This window comes from Lepeophtheirus salmonis, chromosome 1, assembly GCF_016086655.4.
Source record: "Lepeophtheirus salmonis chromosome 1, UVic_Lsal_1.4, whole genome shotgun sequence".
Taxonomy (NCBI): domain Eukaryota; kingdom Metazoa; phylum Arthropoda; class Copepoda; order Siphonostomatoida; family Caligidae; genus Lepeophtheirus; species Lepeophtheirus salmonis.
The window spans coordinates 44,605,438-44,621,571 of record NC_052131.2 but is presented as its reverse complement, the minus strand read 5'-3'; the positions used below and the strand labels follow the sequence as shown (position 1 = coordinate 44,621,571).

Here is a 16,134-nt window from a genome sequence, read left to right as displayed (position 1 = left end):
TTTTTTGTTTTTTAAATTAGTGGAAAGAGTATCGAAATCCGATAATAATTTTTAGTTCGTGATAACACTATTGTATATACATGTTATGTAGATAATACTTATTATATATGTATTATAATATCTAATCCTAGACCTGAATTTTGTACTTCATCATTCCTCTAATCTATTCTTATGTACAAAAAGAAGGAAAATATAAAAAATGCATTTTTCTCCAGTTCTTATTTACATTTTCGTTTGTGTGTGTTCTTCAAACACGGTGGTTATCAGCTCACTTATCATCCTTTATCACTCTCCTTTTTCCATTGGAGTCACCAGTAAGCAATCACATATTAGCATAAACATTGTAAAATAAATAATCATAATCCCATCTGATTCCAAATGTAAGATATATAATATACTAGTTATTAGAGGAAAAGATAGCGAGGAGGGGGAATAATCCATCATTAGGATTTGAACTGAGGGGGGTATGATATATAGAATCCTCCCTCATCCAAGCTCATAAGCCAGTGTTCACTCTATTTGACAAAGTTTAACCCTTTCTTACTTCCCTGGGTGTTTATTCAGCCAAAGTCTAAATATCGTTATAAAATCTTGTCGGTATCATATTTTACCTCCAGCTGGTGGCATAATTTTTTATTTACTTCCTGTATTCAGTTCAAGCTTTGAACTTGGCATTGCAAGAGATTTGTTCAATAATATTTTTTACATCATTCATAATATGACGTCATACCTTTAAAATCGGAGGCGGAAGTTAGCTAGTAACATAGAGAAAGAAATATATAAAGGCGACAAGATGCACAAATGATTGAGAAAAGATATAAAGGGGTGATTATCTTTTTGATTAAACTCCACGTCTCGCTTGTGTTTTGCAACCTAAAGTTATGACATATTTAACTGGATTCCGGTGTCAGAACAAGAAAATATTATTTGGATCAATCTATTATTTCAATATTCTGTATTTATAATGTTTTGGTTTAGTTATATGATTCCAATTATTTAATTTTGTATATTTAACATAAATGTATGATGGTTTATTTTTTAGTATGTAAATTATATTTAATTTAAGCCTTCTTTTTTAAACTTGGAACATCAAATATATTTCAAAATACTCTACTTTGTCGTTTCATTAGCTATCATTCTGAGAATAAGGTTCATAATTAATTACAATTTCATGGAGTGTGACGTTATAAAATCTACTATAACAGATAAAAAACGTCGAAGTCAATTATACGTAGTATATCTTCATCAAACATTTTGCTAATAAATACTTTTGTTATACCCTCAAAAAAGGATAATAAAGTAGGCAGATGATAATCACATCAGTATTTTAAACAATGATACCATATGTATTTCCCCCCCCCCTTCTCCTTGCACGCGTTGTTCTCCACAATATTATCAACTTTAGTTACCACTCTCGCCTAACTTTGGCGTAAATTGCTTTAAAGATTCATAGTAAATAAATATATATAATTTTGAATAGAATTACAATATTTTCCCTTCAATAAAACTATTTTAAATTTAGAAAGGTTCTCCTCTTTATAGCAGTATTTCATGTTCTCCCCCCAAAATCATATAACAAGTAGCTGATGTTAACATGGGTCTTAATTCACTAGCACCATAAGTCTCGTTCACACCTTCTTCCGTTAATTTTCCTCTACAAAAATGGCATTCGTCTATTTGATTATGTATTACAGAAGACGTGTCTTTATAGCAGAGTGCTTAATATTGGGTGACGTCATTACTCTTGGGTTGACCGGCTTCTTCTTGACTCGGAGCAACCTTAGAAAAAGAATATGGTTATTCCAAGGTTAATAAAATATTTATATTAACCTTGGGCTAACCTATTTCTGGCTTCAAAAGAACCCCCGACGGAGAAATAATTTTGTAAGGGATGCACGTCCTCGCGCACTTTATTCAAGAACATTAGGTACTCAATTAAATGAAAAATCCAAAGAAGTAAAATGAATACACTTGAATTGTAATAGAGGATTTATGTGAGAGAATTACCTGTTTCTCATTGAAGATAAGGAGGGATCTCCTATTAGACAAGAGAGTTTACGGTTTGTCGATGTTTATGACATTGCTATTGAATGTAGTTTTAAAGAGCAAGAATTAGCTAGTGCTAGGCCTAGATTTGGTTTTGGACAGGCATGTTTTTACTTTAAGTATCCTATTGATGTTAGATGAGGGTTAGATGACTTAAAAGAAGGACACCCTTATTCTATTAAAAGGGTATGGTCATAGATGTTAATTTAAAAATGAAATGAATCGAGAAAATATGTTTTTACAGAAAAAATAAATTTACTATAACGTCGATTAATACTTTTAAACGTGTGAATGAAATTAAGTCAGATGAGTGATTGAAACAATTTTGACGAAGTAACTGGTCATTATATAAAAAAATAAAAAATCTATCAGAGTGGCTGAGGATAAATATCAGAGCTACAGAGAGGGATGGGGATTATGTAGTGGAAATTGTGGTCAATCCTGATATAATTCCTCAGATTGCCCTTATTGATGGTTGTCTAATGAAATTAAGATTTAAAGAGCAAAACTGTTTTAGCTATAGGCATAACAAGCTCAGCTGCGATAACGAAAGAATTAAAGCTCAGGAATATCAGATGTCTTTAAAAGCTTCTCTGGCTTAAATGGACTTATCTGATAACAGTATATTAAATAACAGTTCTAATATTATGGATAAATCAGACTAGAATTCTTCGGAGAGAGTACAGGAATAATTCCTTTCTTGACCTGTCACTATTAAGATTAGCTTGGATGATGATGATCTAACCTTGTATTTCTATTAATCTTGGTGATAATGGCATTATGCCAAATAATTTACCAGAAAACTTGGAGACCGGGGAGGAGTTAATAGAGTCTAGAGCTGTCGAATATACTGAAAAATAAAGCATAGCCGGTAATAGTGAAGCTTTTTGTGATAGTGCCCCTAATAGGGAATGTGTCCCTGGTGACTAGTTATAAGGATAGAAGAGAAAATGAAAATGAAGAAGATTGTATATTCGTTAACCAACGCTCTTCGGATGCGGGAGTGGAAAAAAGAGGAGAAGAATCTAATAGAAAAATCCTTGTGGTTGGGAAGAAAAACAGTCAAAATAGTTTAATTCATAACAGATTCCTTTTCATGACTAATAATACGAATACGGGGTACAAGTCGGTTTTACTTACCTGTTCTCGTTGGCATCGCCTTTCTAACTCATTTCCTCCCAGGCAGAGTTAATCTAAGAGTGAGAAAAATAATTTCATTGAATATTAAAGGAGGAAGAGTTACTAGGTCTAGACATGACTCAATGAAACATTTAAACAAGATGTGAAATCGTTGGTTTCTTCGACTTATGAACTTTCTTGGACTTTTGGTGTGCATCATACCTTTTTCATTTTTTTACTGGTTTTTGAAAGTTCAGAGGAATCTTATTTTTAAGTTTTACCTAATTAACGTGCAAAGTCCGAACGAGAAATCGTCTGCGTATTTTCAAGCAATTATTAATGATCACTTAAAAAATCCGATCTTAACGTTGTTTTTGATGTAAAAAAACCTACATGGTTCGGAAGCCAAATGTGGATTGAATGACTGATTTAAAAAAAATGTCAATAATTTTATTTTTCGATAAATAATTCTGAAATATTTTTTAACAAAACTTTGAGACACGACCTTTGTGAACATGTTCACTCAATATGTCCGCCCTCAACAGCAATCACAGCCTCCATACGGTGGCGGAAAGCCTTACAGGAATTGATGATGAACTTCACAGATATTTTGTTCTTCTCCTTCACAATGGCGGCCTTTAGGAAGTCCACGTTCGGGTGAGATGTTCGGTTAGTCTCCCTCTCCAAAGTGCCCCACACAGAAAAGTTGAACGGGATTCAAATACGGTGAAGATGATGGACACATGCCCTTGGGCTAAAAATCAGCCATGCTGTCGCGGCAGAACTTCTGACATTTAGCCGATGTGAGTGAGGGTGCACCATGGCTCCCAAAATGGATTCTGAAATAAGTTAGTTTCGAACGTATCAGTTAAAGTTTAGCTTTCATTACTCATTTTCTGCTCATAGGGCTAATTACTCACTTAGATATGGCATCCAAGAATCTGTGCGTATATTTATGAGAAACATAAAAAGAGTGCTTGTACCTTTTAGAAGATGACAGATGAAATCTTAAAAAATGGTCCCTTATTTTGGCGAATATTCACTTCAGATACTATCAATTCTTTTAAGATATCAGATATGAATGAGCAATAATCAAGAAGAAAAGGGGATTTAGACAATGATACTTCACTTAGATTTAAAAATATGAAACTGGATGAGCCTTTTCAATGCTTCAAAATAAATAAATAAAATATTTTAAATGGGAAAATCTTAATCAATGATCATGTTTCTGTCAGGAATTTCCATCCACGGAGTCTATTTTCTTTAAAAAGTATCACAGGCATTGTACACCTTTTTTTTCATCAGAGATATTATGTAATTATACCATAGATCAGTTCAAAGACAATAAAGCGTTTGGACCTGATGGATTTGGAAGGAAAATAGGAAAAAAAATTATTTTATCAAGCTGGATTTCTGACACTGCTACGGACAATTTGAATTAGATGCGTATTTCAATTTTTTTTGACAATTAACTGTCCTATTGGTCTTTTACTCTACAATGTTTTTATCACGTTCTTGCTTCAGCACTTGCAATTGTTCAGGCTGCACAGGATAAATTATGTATTTGAAGGCATTCCCAACATCAAAATTTATATTGATGATCTCCTTGTTTTCTTTAAATCTGTGAATGAATACCTCGACATATTAAAGCAAGTTTACTAACGCATTCTTAGAGTAGGGGCTCACCTCAATCTCAAGAAATTCATCTTCATGAAGCTAAGTTTAACATACCTAGGATTTAAAATTTCATAAGACGGTCGTTCAATTGATCCGGTGTTGATTCGTCCTTTGAGGGATTTTACAATACCCTCTTCCGTTTCATAAAAAAGAAATCCTTCCTTGGGTTAGCTCAATTTTTTGGGTACTTTGTGAGAAATCTTTCGTCCATCGCTACTCCATTCTCAGATCCAACGAGGTCAGACGTTGACTTTATATGGTCTGATGAAGCCAACAAGAGCTTTGATGCAATCAAGAAAGCAATTTCGGAATCTTCATGATTAATACACTTCGACCCATCATTGCAAATCATAGTGTCTACCGTGTCTGATGCATCACTGTTTGGTCTAGGCCCAATTTTGTCCAACATCGTTGATGGTAATGAACGCGTCCCATGGCTTTTGCTTCACCCGAATACTCTCCAAAGTGGAATACAATTATTCTCAAATTGACAGAGAAGCCACTGTCATCATGTTTTCTCTTCACAAATTCGAGCTTTATCTTCTTGGCCATCATTTCCATATCAAAACAGATCACAAACCCTTTGACATTTATCGTCAATCCTGAAAAGGAACTTCCCGAAGTTGTCACAGCCCGCCTTGCTCGTTTCGCTATAAACTCGCAGCCTTTGATTTCAAGATTATACATATGAAAAGAGTTGATAATTCTCATTGTAATGCGCTTTCACGTGGTACCCTTGATGATCCCATTGATATTACCATCTAAAATTCAATTTCTTCCCTTGGATCCTTTGAGGATGAGCTATTAGAGGATGAGCGTTTAAGAGCTGTGCAAGATGACAAAGGCCTTTGTGAGGCTGCAAAGTCAGGAAATTGGTCATTTGTCCTTGATAAAGTTTATTTTCAAAAGCGAAACTTGTTCTCAATGAAAGACCACTTACTTTTCTGGGGTATTCGCCTGTTTGTCCCATGTTCACTTCGTAGAAAGTTTTTAGAAGAACTTCATCTCTCCCATCGAAACATTGTGAAGATGATTGCTCGATGTAAATTTTGATAGAATGGTATCGATGATGATATTGTAAATTTCGTAGCTGCATGTGTCACTTGTCAAAATAACACTACATCTCCTTCGTCACAGTTTGTCTCATTTACTCCAGCTGATGTATGGTAGAGAGTGCATATTGACTCTGCCCAATTCAAACAGAAGTAAAGACTCATCATATCAATCAACTACGCCCTCACTTTAGTTGATTGGGGGTGATGTTTATTATACATTTTTTTACAATTAATTATATAAAAGCTTTTTATTTAAACACCCTTATTTTAGTCATGTACATTCGTAGTAATATTTACTGGTTTTAATCACTAATGTACGTTCTTCTATCATATCCTTTATTCTCCTTTTAGAAATTCTATATTTTAGTCGTCTTTTACCATTTCACAAATAGACACTTCGTTCATAATTATTTCCGGTCCACAATCATTCTTCTTCATTCTGTGACTGACTCCCATTTACTCGGTTACCCACTTTGACTTTCAGCGACGAGAATCGTATAAGTCTTAAATTAAATTCAGGTAAACACCACAATAAGAATTGGAGCTCTGGAAGGAAATACATTTACTTTACAATTCTAGATATATTGGTGAAATTGCCTCATTTTCAATAGTGCTTGTTAGGACTCTTTAATTGTATTCAGCATTCTTTCGTTGATTGTCCTTTTGTTGGAATACTTATAGAGCTCTTATCATTGAACATAGAAATGACAAACTACAACATGGGGGAAATTAAAGCTTTCATTTAATTGTGACCTTCATTTAGAAAATCCACACGAAAGGCAAGCAGGCTTGTGAACGGAACGCTAAATTGAACTGCAATTGCAGCGTTTTCCAATGATTATTCTACGTCCCCAGGGTGATACAGTTGTATCTGAGTTCCAAATAGCTAAGGGATTCTTATGCATCTGGAAAAGGGGTTTTAGGCAGTAGACAGTTTAAATAAAAAAGCGAAGGGGTGGGGTAGATTATGGACCCAGGTTCACTACTAAGCATGTAGGGACCCAATAGTATCATAACTATAATTTTTTTAAGACAGGGTTTCTCAATCTTCACCTTGCCAAGGCGCCTTACACTAATATATTTTTAGATGAGGCCCCCTGTATACGAAACGTGTGTACTATAAATTTGTAGACTGAAAGCAATCTTCGATTCTGCATATGTCTGCCCCCACTTTGAAAAAATTTGTCTTAAGCAACCCTAGTTTTCGGGAACTTGGAGCACTACGCACTCTGCGTATAAGGTAGCTACGGCCCTGTTTGTATCTAATATCATTTCCTGGGCCCGAATTTTCGAGCGATAAGTGCCTGTTACCAAACTGAGCCTGCATAAAAAAGAACCGAGCCCGAAACTGTTGAAATGAAAGAACTGAGAACCCCTGAACCTGAACCGAGCACAACCTTGCTCACTTATGTTTTTGTTTTTTTATAGCAACACTATTCTTTCTAACATTTGATATTGTTTTGATCCTGTATGTACATTATGAGCAATATAAATTAAGACCTTATTTTAAAAAAAAATGGCATCATTACATTTGTATCAAATGGATGCAATTCCACTTGACCAAACAGAATAATAAGTAGAAAAAAATGTTTTCACACTAAGTTAGTACAAATGGGGAAGTTGTAACAAGTTTTACAATTTCCCTCTTATTGTTTATTCTTTTTTATTTTGTAATATATTTACACTTCTCGTCAAACATGTTTTTTTAGCGGGAATATTGCCTTGAAGAGGTTTTTGTGAATGAATTTTTCCAATCTATATTATCAATCATATCAAATCTTAATCTGTTCTAATAGATTGAAAAACATCATTAAAGCTCTATTTATTTATTCTTCAAAAACTATTATTTAGTCTATATTTTTATTTTTCTAACTCAAGTTCGATTTTTTTAAGCTGTTGCAAGAGTCCATCGATTCGAGGAACGTTGCACCATTTGACAAGTTTGAAAAATTTAAACAATAGAATACATGTGAAGGTATGTTGATTTCAATTTTGACCAATTTAAATTTAACGAGCTCCAAGTATGTAATTGTCCCAAAAGTAAAAAGTATTGTAACTCTCCCTATTTTAAGCAACGAGAGGTTGAGTGAGTCATTTCCATCTCCCGATTCCCTCCTTCTCCTATAATAAATAATATAATAATCTCTTATTATTTGGGACGATGTTTATTTCATTACTGATATATGTACACTGACTATTATTAGCTCTGTGCATTGAAGTAAAGTTCGAGGAACTCTATGCCCACTTAATGTTGTCAAGTCCCTTACAAAGTAATAATCCTATTATCATATTTATTAAAAATATAAATCAAATTATTTATTAATATACATATGTATGTTTGCGTTTCTTTTTAGAATATATTTTATTGTCATGTTTTTTAAAAGGAATGACGATGATGAGACATTCACACTTGGTGAAGTTTCTGATTCTATGTCACAAATGTTTTTGAGTATGAAAAAGAAAAAGAGAGAATAATTGTGTAAACGTTAGTCATGAGGTTTTATTCAAAGATAATACTCCTTCTTTGTGTCCTTGGAGAAGGAGAGTCTTGGAGCCTCTACAGACTTCAAGTACCTAGTGATAAAAATATGGACAATGATGTCCTTTCAGCTACTAAAGTTCTACAGTCCAGGAACTGTACTATTCTCAAGGTTATTTACTAGACTCTAGAGTATTCATTTTTGTTTTTTGATGAGTCTGATTCATTATGCAAAAAACATTTATTCAGGGCACACCAGATGTGAACTTAGCATTTAGTAATCCACATGTTTACTTACTTAGTCGTCAGAAAATAAAATAAATAAACTAATTGTGTTTTAACTTTTTAGGTGGTCAAGGAAACACTTTGTATTGATTTCATTTGTTCCTCTTCGGAGACTTTCGAGAATGAATTCAATGGAACGGTGTCTTCTCTTCAATCAGATTTGAGTTCTATCGTCGAAGTAGCAAAGAGTTTCTACAACTCCTCAACTGAATTGATAAATGATTCTGCACTGCTGGACTTTGAGTCCTTTCCAAGGTATGTTTTATCTGACTGATCAGCATTTGTATACATATTACATATGTGCTCTGAGTACATTGTGTATCTATTCAAGCTATGAAGAATTGGAAAAGTATTTACTACACCTGAAAAAAACTTACCCACAATTAATTGAGCTCAAAGTAGTGGGCAAGACACATGAGAATCGATCCCTCTATTTCCTGAAAATCGGACAAATCTATGAACGCATTGAGAAAAAGGCTGTCTTTATTGATGGAGGTAAAAAGAATTTCCTTCATTCAATCAAGTTCTCTTATACTCATTTTCCTCCAAGTTTTAATTAGGAATCCACGCTCGAGAATGGGGATCTGTCTCCTCTGTTGCATACATCATTTCAAGACTTGTTGAATTATTTAATGATCCTACTCAGAGGCTCTTGGATGCGCGAGCAAAAGTCAATTGGTATATAATGCCACTCGTTAATCCTGATGGCTATGAGTTTACTCGTACAACTAACCGACTTTGGAGAAAGAATCGAGCTCCCCCTCCATCTGGAAGTGGTTGCTATGGAGTTGACTTGAATAGAAATTGGAACGTAAGTGGCTATGGAGTTGGTGCAAGTGATAATCCCTGTTCTGAAATTTATAAAGGTCCATATCCAGATTCTGAGCCAGAGGTGAAGGCTGCAAAAGAATTATTGAGTACTTTGAAAGACATTCACTTTTATTTGGGCTTTCATTCCTATGGTGAGTTCTTCTTTTTTGGCCTTCTCAGTTGTTAATGACTTGCACATATTTATTTAGGGTCCTATATTTTAACTCCGTTTGGTTATACAACTGATTTACCTAAAGATAATGAGAGAATCACACGTGTGGGACATTCCATGAGAAAGGCAATCTATAATCTCCATGGTCGAAATTATAGTGTTGGATCTCCTGCCAATATATTTTATGTAGCAGGTCAGTAATAGGCAAATCTACATACAAAATGTATTAGATATCTACTGACAAACTCTTTTTCCATTCTTAGGAGGAGCAAGTGATGATTATTCCAAGCTCTCTGGGATCCCAACTTCCATGACGATTGAGCTACCAGAAGTGAATGGGTAATTATTAAGTCCTCATTGTATAATATGTATCTTGACTTTTCTAATTTTTAAAGTGGTGGATTTGTTCTTCCACCAAATAAAATCAAGGAGATTGGAAAAGAGGCATGGGCCTCTATTTTGCCCGTATCCATTCATGTGGTTGAGCATGAGGATCAGGAAGTAAAAGATTCCTTTTACGTCATCAAAAAGGATTTATTATAGCTATATATATTTAATATTTATCATCTTGGATCGATTGATATCCTGTTCTGATGTGCTGTCTTTCATAATATTTTAGTATTTAGTGTCATTGAATAAATCCTTAGAACATATTTTTTGAGAGATTATTGAGTTGATTATAATCATTATTCATGTTGTAATCAGGATATTAACTCCTTAAGTAATTAAGTAGCTCTATTGATATAGTTATACTAACTAAGAAGATATCTATCTCGATGGATATTTAATATTTGTTAACCTGTAGAATGTACATGGATAATAAATATCACAATGAAAGTACATTACTTTCTAAATATTCTTGACGCTTCTCTTTCAAAGGCAAAAAATAAAAACAAAATGCAGAAAATCCTGCTTTTCTGCTGGTACTTCTCTCTTTTTAAATACGCCTCTTTCATGGTTCTCATATATATATATCTCCTAGTCTTTTTTTGAGTATCACACTACCAATATATAAATATTTTACTTACCAACTCACTCAGTTCACCTAAATTCTTTGCATGTTTCCTTTCTTTCTAAATAACTTTTTCCCTTCACTAACTCTTTTCAAATCCACAAGTCACATACAATCTCTTCTTCATTGAGTTATGGAGTGTTTGTATTCAACCTTAGGAGTATCTCCGAACGCAAAGGCGGAGGACATTAAAAAAGTAAGCTCAATAGATTGCGTGAGGGATATTATTTTTTAAATGTGTTGCGAGTGATTTTGTAGTTGTAAGTCGATCCCTTAGTGTAATCAATAATAGCTTCCATAGGACTAATCTATTGAGTTCAAAAGGATAAAAAGACCCTTACTAAGATATACACATATTATGACATATATGATTAGTTAGCACAACTAATAATAAATATGATATCAGAACTTACTTTATTAATAGACTCACTATTGAAAATTCTATCTTGACAATTTTTGTTAAAGTTGACAAAGATTATTATGTACATACAAAATAAGTAGACAATACCAATTTATTATAATATATTGACATACATATATATTATTTTATATAAAAGCACCTTTTTACGAGAAAAAATTAAATAAATGATACAATACGTTAGTTATATACTTTTTCAGGACTAAGTTTATGAAGGATGCACTCCTATATTTTAATGAGTACAGCTTGATGAAAGGAGGAGCCTTTCAAATACTCCATTAAATATAATACAATATATTAATTACAGGCCTATCTCAATGCTATGAGCAAGTATCGAAAGGGTGAAAGCGAGGAGCGAACTCAGGTATGCAACACATATCATTTCTTCACTGTATAACCTCTTACCAACGAAGAGGGATCAAAATCTCCTATTATAAGTAAGTATTTCTTGGAGTAGTTAAAATAGATAAATTAATTTTATATAAATCAAGGTTAATAGAAATATTTTTATTAATCTATTATTGCATTTCTATTAACCTTGATATAAATTATTTTTTCGCCAAAAAAAAAAATCAATCCTATATTTGTTACTTAATTCTATTTATTCTTCTTTCTTTAATTCCAAAGCAGCAGCAGGAATTAAATAATGAGAAAGGGAAAAGCCTTTTCAGATAATAAATCAAAAACGTAGCCAGATACACAATTATTGTTGATGTTTTTTTATTCATACAGAAAAAGCTACTACATTTATTTATTTGCTGATAGAAAGAGGGGAAGGGGGTTTATTATATCGAAGGAAAGATGTTCCCTTTGTATGTTATTATATCTTAAATATAGGTAATAATAGTAGGTACAAAGTAGTTATGTGAGTTTAATTTGATTTGAATCCCCCCCCCCTCCTTTATTTTTTACTTCTCTCGCTCTTTTTTTCTATTTTTCTCTTCTGCAACTGGTAGTAATACTAATAAGTAAAGTAACTGTTGAACGTGTGTAACACTTGATATTAACTACTTATCACATTAATATTATTTCTTATATATTTAACTTTGTTCAAACTTTTCTTTTATTCAAATACTGTTTACCTAATATTAATATATGGTATGCTACTACTCAACAAAAGCGGATTTTCTCTGTTTTTGTAGCACTCTTCATTGAAAGAAAGATAATAGCCAATAAAAAAAGTGTGTTTTGAGGCCTGAAGTAGAGAGATTATAAGCATTAAAGCCTTACTATATCCTAATACTGTATCTTTGTATATACCTGATTCGCCATCTGACTTTTTCTTAGAAAGTTCAACAGGCATATGAAGTATTGTCCGACTCTCATGAACGCTCTTGGTATGACATCAATCGTGATGAAATCCTTAAAATTAACCTTGCACCCTCAACTCAAAGCCTCCTTGATTTGACTCCCTACTTTCTGGAAACCTGCTTCGATTCCCTTGAAGACTTTTACGTCGTCTATTCCAAGGTTTTCAACAATATCAATCTTGAAGACAAAATATTTTTTGGAACTAATCGACTTAAATATCCCTCATTTGGAGACTATTCGTCCTCTAAAGAAGTTTGGAACAAGTTCTATCACTTTTTTGAAAACTATTCATCAGCTTTAGCCTTTCAATGGCTCAGAAAACAAAATCCTGGCTCCATTGAACGACTCAAGTCCACTCCTAGTCAAATGAGAATCAAAAGAAATGAAACTGTGAAGGCTCTTGCTCAGTACATTAGATCCAAGGATCATCGATGCATAAGGAGAAGATTTCGGCGAATCTCTCTCATTAATTTATCAGATAAATTATCCCCAAAATCTTAACAAATGACGGATTGAGTCAACTACCTTGCATGACCAAACAGCTGGGAACTGATGTCATTCATTAATAACAATCTAACCATTGCCTTTATTAATATACATTTTAACATTCTATTCATATTATTTTCTCATTCTTTAAATATATTAACATATAAATATATACATTAGGCATATCTAATATTTAATAATAATAACTAATATTTCACATAAATGTGACTTTATTTCCTGCAGCGTGATTTGATGATAAATATGCTTTAACAAATATTAATAATATTTATTCATATATAGCAAATATTGCGAGGGATATTATGTACATATATATTTTATCCTCATATAGGTTGCTTGAGAATTAATCTAGCTCAAATAATTATATCTAGTTTGATCAAAATAATAGGAGATTCATCATTAAAATGAGACTTAACCGACAATACTCTGGGTACTTTCATTTCTTTCTCCTTTTTGTAGTCTTTCCTTTGACAGATCGCCCCTTACCGTGAGCCATTCCTCCCCCTACCTCCTCTTCCTCCACGATGTCCTCGACCATGCTGTCCGACAAGCCCTGGATTGCGGGGATTTAAGGTATTTTGATGATAGTTATGATGAGTAAATGTTTCGGGGTGGGAAGAGGATGGAAGGGAAGTTGATTGAAAGCCTCCATTTCCTGAGGATTTGTTGCCCTCTCCTCCTTGCGCCTGCGCTGGTACCCCTGAGAGAGACACACATAACATAAAATGAAAAAAATGATGGATTTAAAGAATCCTTCAAGTTCTAGTTTATCTCACTCTTCTTTTTGATAGGATAAGACGTGGACTTATTCTTTGAACCTTTGTCTCCATCATCTTCTCCATCACCTCCAGTCCCATTCACTTCTTCTCGTTCCTCAATATATCGACTAAATATTTCTTTAAATACTTTTCTCATTTTTAATACCTAATAGACCTAATATAAGGTAGATGGAAAAAATAAGAGAGAGAGAAGAGAACAAGCAGTTACGAGGAGGATCTTATGTAACTTAAAATAAATCAAGTTAACTTAGTTATATCTACCATGTAAAGTAAGAGTTCCATTGAAAAATAACATTAGCGTAGGAGAAACCTGTTTGACTGTAGGCGTACCACAGTTTCTGGGTTGTTGAATACTAGTACATAATATTAAGAATGAAGGAGGGCAAATGAAGGATAATTGTACATTTATATTATTTATTAAAATAACTTGTCAGCCAACAATATCCTGGAAATATTTATACTTTAATATAATATTTTTTTTAGTTTCTCAATTAATTATATTATATATCAAATATGCATATTATAATTACATATTTTCATAATTTTTTTATCAGGCTTGTACCCGTTCATTGCAGACAGTTCATTCTGTTCAACCTAGTGGCGCCTTAATCATAAGGGCCATTGACCCCCCATTCTCCCATTTTTGAAATATAACAATTTTTTTGATTTTCAAGCAGTTTTATATTTTAGATGGAGAAGCCTGTAGAACAAAAATCATGACAATATGTAAATAGATAAATTTGAAAGAGAAAAAAAGAAGGAGTCAATAAATCAATTCAATGCTAATGAAACAATTATTTTAATCGAATGTGTTGAAGTTTTGATCAACATTTCTCTATCCCTAGATCGTTTGACTATAGTTATCATCATTGATTATTTAAGGTGGTCATAGGAAATCCTTTAAAAAGTAAAGATGTAATTATTGTAATGTAAAAACTAAGTTAAGAAATTGAAAAAGGAAAAACGGTTTTTGCGTGTGCTCTTTCTTCTTTTATGTTCATTATTTAATAGGTTTCGTGGTGTTAACTTCTCCCTCTGAAGTAAGCATTCACGCCTATCTTTGATCAAAATTGTTTTAATAATGCATAATCAAATAAATTTATATGAATTAAAATACAATGATAATATTTTCGATGTACTTACGTTATGTCAAATGTACAAAGGTTCTCTTCTTTTGAAAGTAATTCATTTTCTCCCCACAATATCATATAACAACCAGCTGATGTTAACAAGGGTCTTAATTGAGTAATACCATATGTCTCACTCTTGCCTTCTTCTACCGCTCTTACAAAAAATGTCTTCCCTAGTTGTAAAATAATTAATGATTTTTTGCGCGTTCACTAACGAACAAAAGCATAATTGTAGCTAATTACACACAAATTGATCACGATGTTTTCATTTTGCAACTTGGTATTTATTCTTTATCCTGGGATAAAGGATGTCTTTGGAGAATAAAAAAAAGGAGCAAAGAAATGAATGACTGATTTTTTTTCTTTAATCGTTTAGATTTTTCCCGTTCTGCGCTCAAAATCAATTGAAAACTTTAATGGCACCCATTTTCCGGTCATATCTAAGCTTGAATTTTGTATAATAAGTTGTAACTTGTATAAGTATATAATACAAGTTACAATTTGTACGTCTCATGTTAACGTCTTCTTTAATTAGCTATAACACGGACTATTTTAATTACTAACGATTAATTGATGATGTCATTAAAAGGTATTAAGAGTATATTATTACATTGTTATTCAATCTTTTTATATTGTAAATAGAAATTAGCTATCACAATGGAAATAAGAAAATATTTTTATTTAATTAAACTAATTTTCTCATCACAAATCGATCAAAAATAAAAAAAATAGTAATACTTTATACATAATGATTTTTAGTAGATATTACTTTGATTGAATTCAAATATCACTCTTATCATTGGGATCCCTTAGTATTCAATGCGAATTTCAAGTCATTTTTATTCAGACAACCTTTATGTCAAAAAGAAAGATAAAAAAGGCCCAAAATCATCTTAGCCATTTAAATCAATTATACCAACTGCTATTTATCTCCCAGACTATCATTTATCCAAATTTTTAAAAATGAATTACAATATATATTTCATAATATTTAAATCCTACATAGTATTTTATACGATACTTTATCAAAATATTGCCAAGTAATATTTTATTAGAAGCGCAACTTTGTAAAAGATTTGTTTTTTTTTTTAGAAATAGTGATATTTTCCGGATTTGACTGAATACCTTTTGGATAGGTGTATTTATTTTTTAGAAAAGACATTTGTGATTTTTTTCCCTCTTTATTTAAGAAAAATGAAAAATTGTCTAAACAAGTAGGTAGGACTCTAAATTCTTCATCTCATTTTCTGATTGCAATATCTTATACACAGCATATCTCTATATTATATTCCCCTTTAGTGTCACACTTTTTGTGATGTGATTTCCACCGATTTCCT

The 16,134-nt window shown here is 32.6% G+C and overlaps 2 protein-coding genes across 2 annotated transcripts; both read left to right on the top strand.

The window, feature by feature from the left end:
- The first annotated feature begins 8,308 nt into the window (after positions 1-8,308).
- LOC121131340 (carboxypeptidase B) lies at positions 8,309-10,296 on the top strand. The gene is made up of 7 exons (XM_040726821.2): positions 8,309-8,548; positions 8,726-8,916; positions 8,993-9,156; positions 9,222-9,623; positions 9,681-9,836; positions 9,907-9,982; positions 10,039-10,296. The coding sequence occupies exons 1-7, from the start codon at positions 8,390-8,392 to the stop codon at positions 10,184-10,186; spliced, it is 1,296 nt and encodes a 431-aa protein (XP_040582755.1). The 5' UTR covers positions 8,309-8,389; the 3' UTR covers positions 10,187-10,296.
- Positions 10,297-10,436: 140 nt separating this feature from the next.
- Positions 10,437-13,848, top strand: LOC121131352 (dnaJ homolog subfamily C member 21). The gene is made up of 3 exons (XM_040726826.2): positions 10,437-10,851; positions 11,381-11,437; positions 12,361-13,848. Exons 1-3 carry the CDS (start codon positions 10,789-10,791, stop codon positions 12,883-12,885), a joined length of 645 nt encoding a protein of 214 aa, XP_040582760.1. The 5' UTR covers positions 10,437-10,788; the 3' UTR covers positions 12,886-13,848.
- The last annotated feature ends 2,286 nt before the right edge of the window (positions 13,849-16,134 follow it).

Excerpts from the sequence above, each read along its gene's own strand:
- LOC121131340 (XM_040726821.2), top strand. The coding sequence starts at position 8,390 with ATGAGGTTTTATTCAAAGATAATACTCCTTCTTTGTGTCCTTGGAGAA. Across the intron at positions 8,549-8,725 it reads GGAACTGTACTATTCTCAAG|GTGGTCAAGGAAACACTTTG; the intron begins GTTATTTACTAG and ends TTAACTTTTTAG. Across the intron at positions 9,837-9,906 it reads CAATATATTTTATGTAGCAG|GAGGAGCAAGTGATGATTAT; the intron begins GTCAGTAATAGG and ends TTCCATTCTTAG.
- LOC121131352 (XM_040726826.2), top strand. The coding sequence starts at position 10,789 with ATGGAGTGTTTGTATTCAACCTTAGGAGTATCTCCGAACGCAAAGGCG. Across the intron at positions 10,852-11,380 it reads AGGCGGAGGACATTAAAAAA|GCCTATCTCAATGCTATGAG; the intron begins GTAAGCTCAATA and ends TATTAATTACAG. Across the intron at positions 11,438-12,360 it reads AAAGCGAGGAGCGAACTCAG|AAAGTTCAACAGGCATATGA; the intron begins GTATGCAACACA and ends ACTTTTTCTTAG.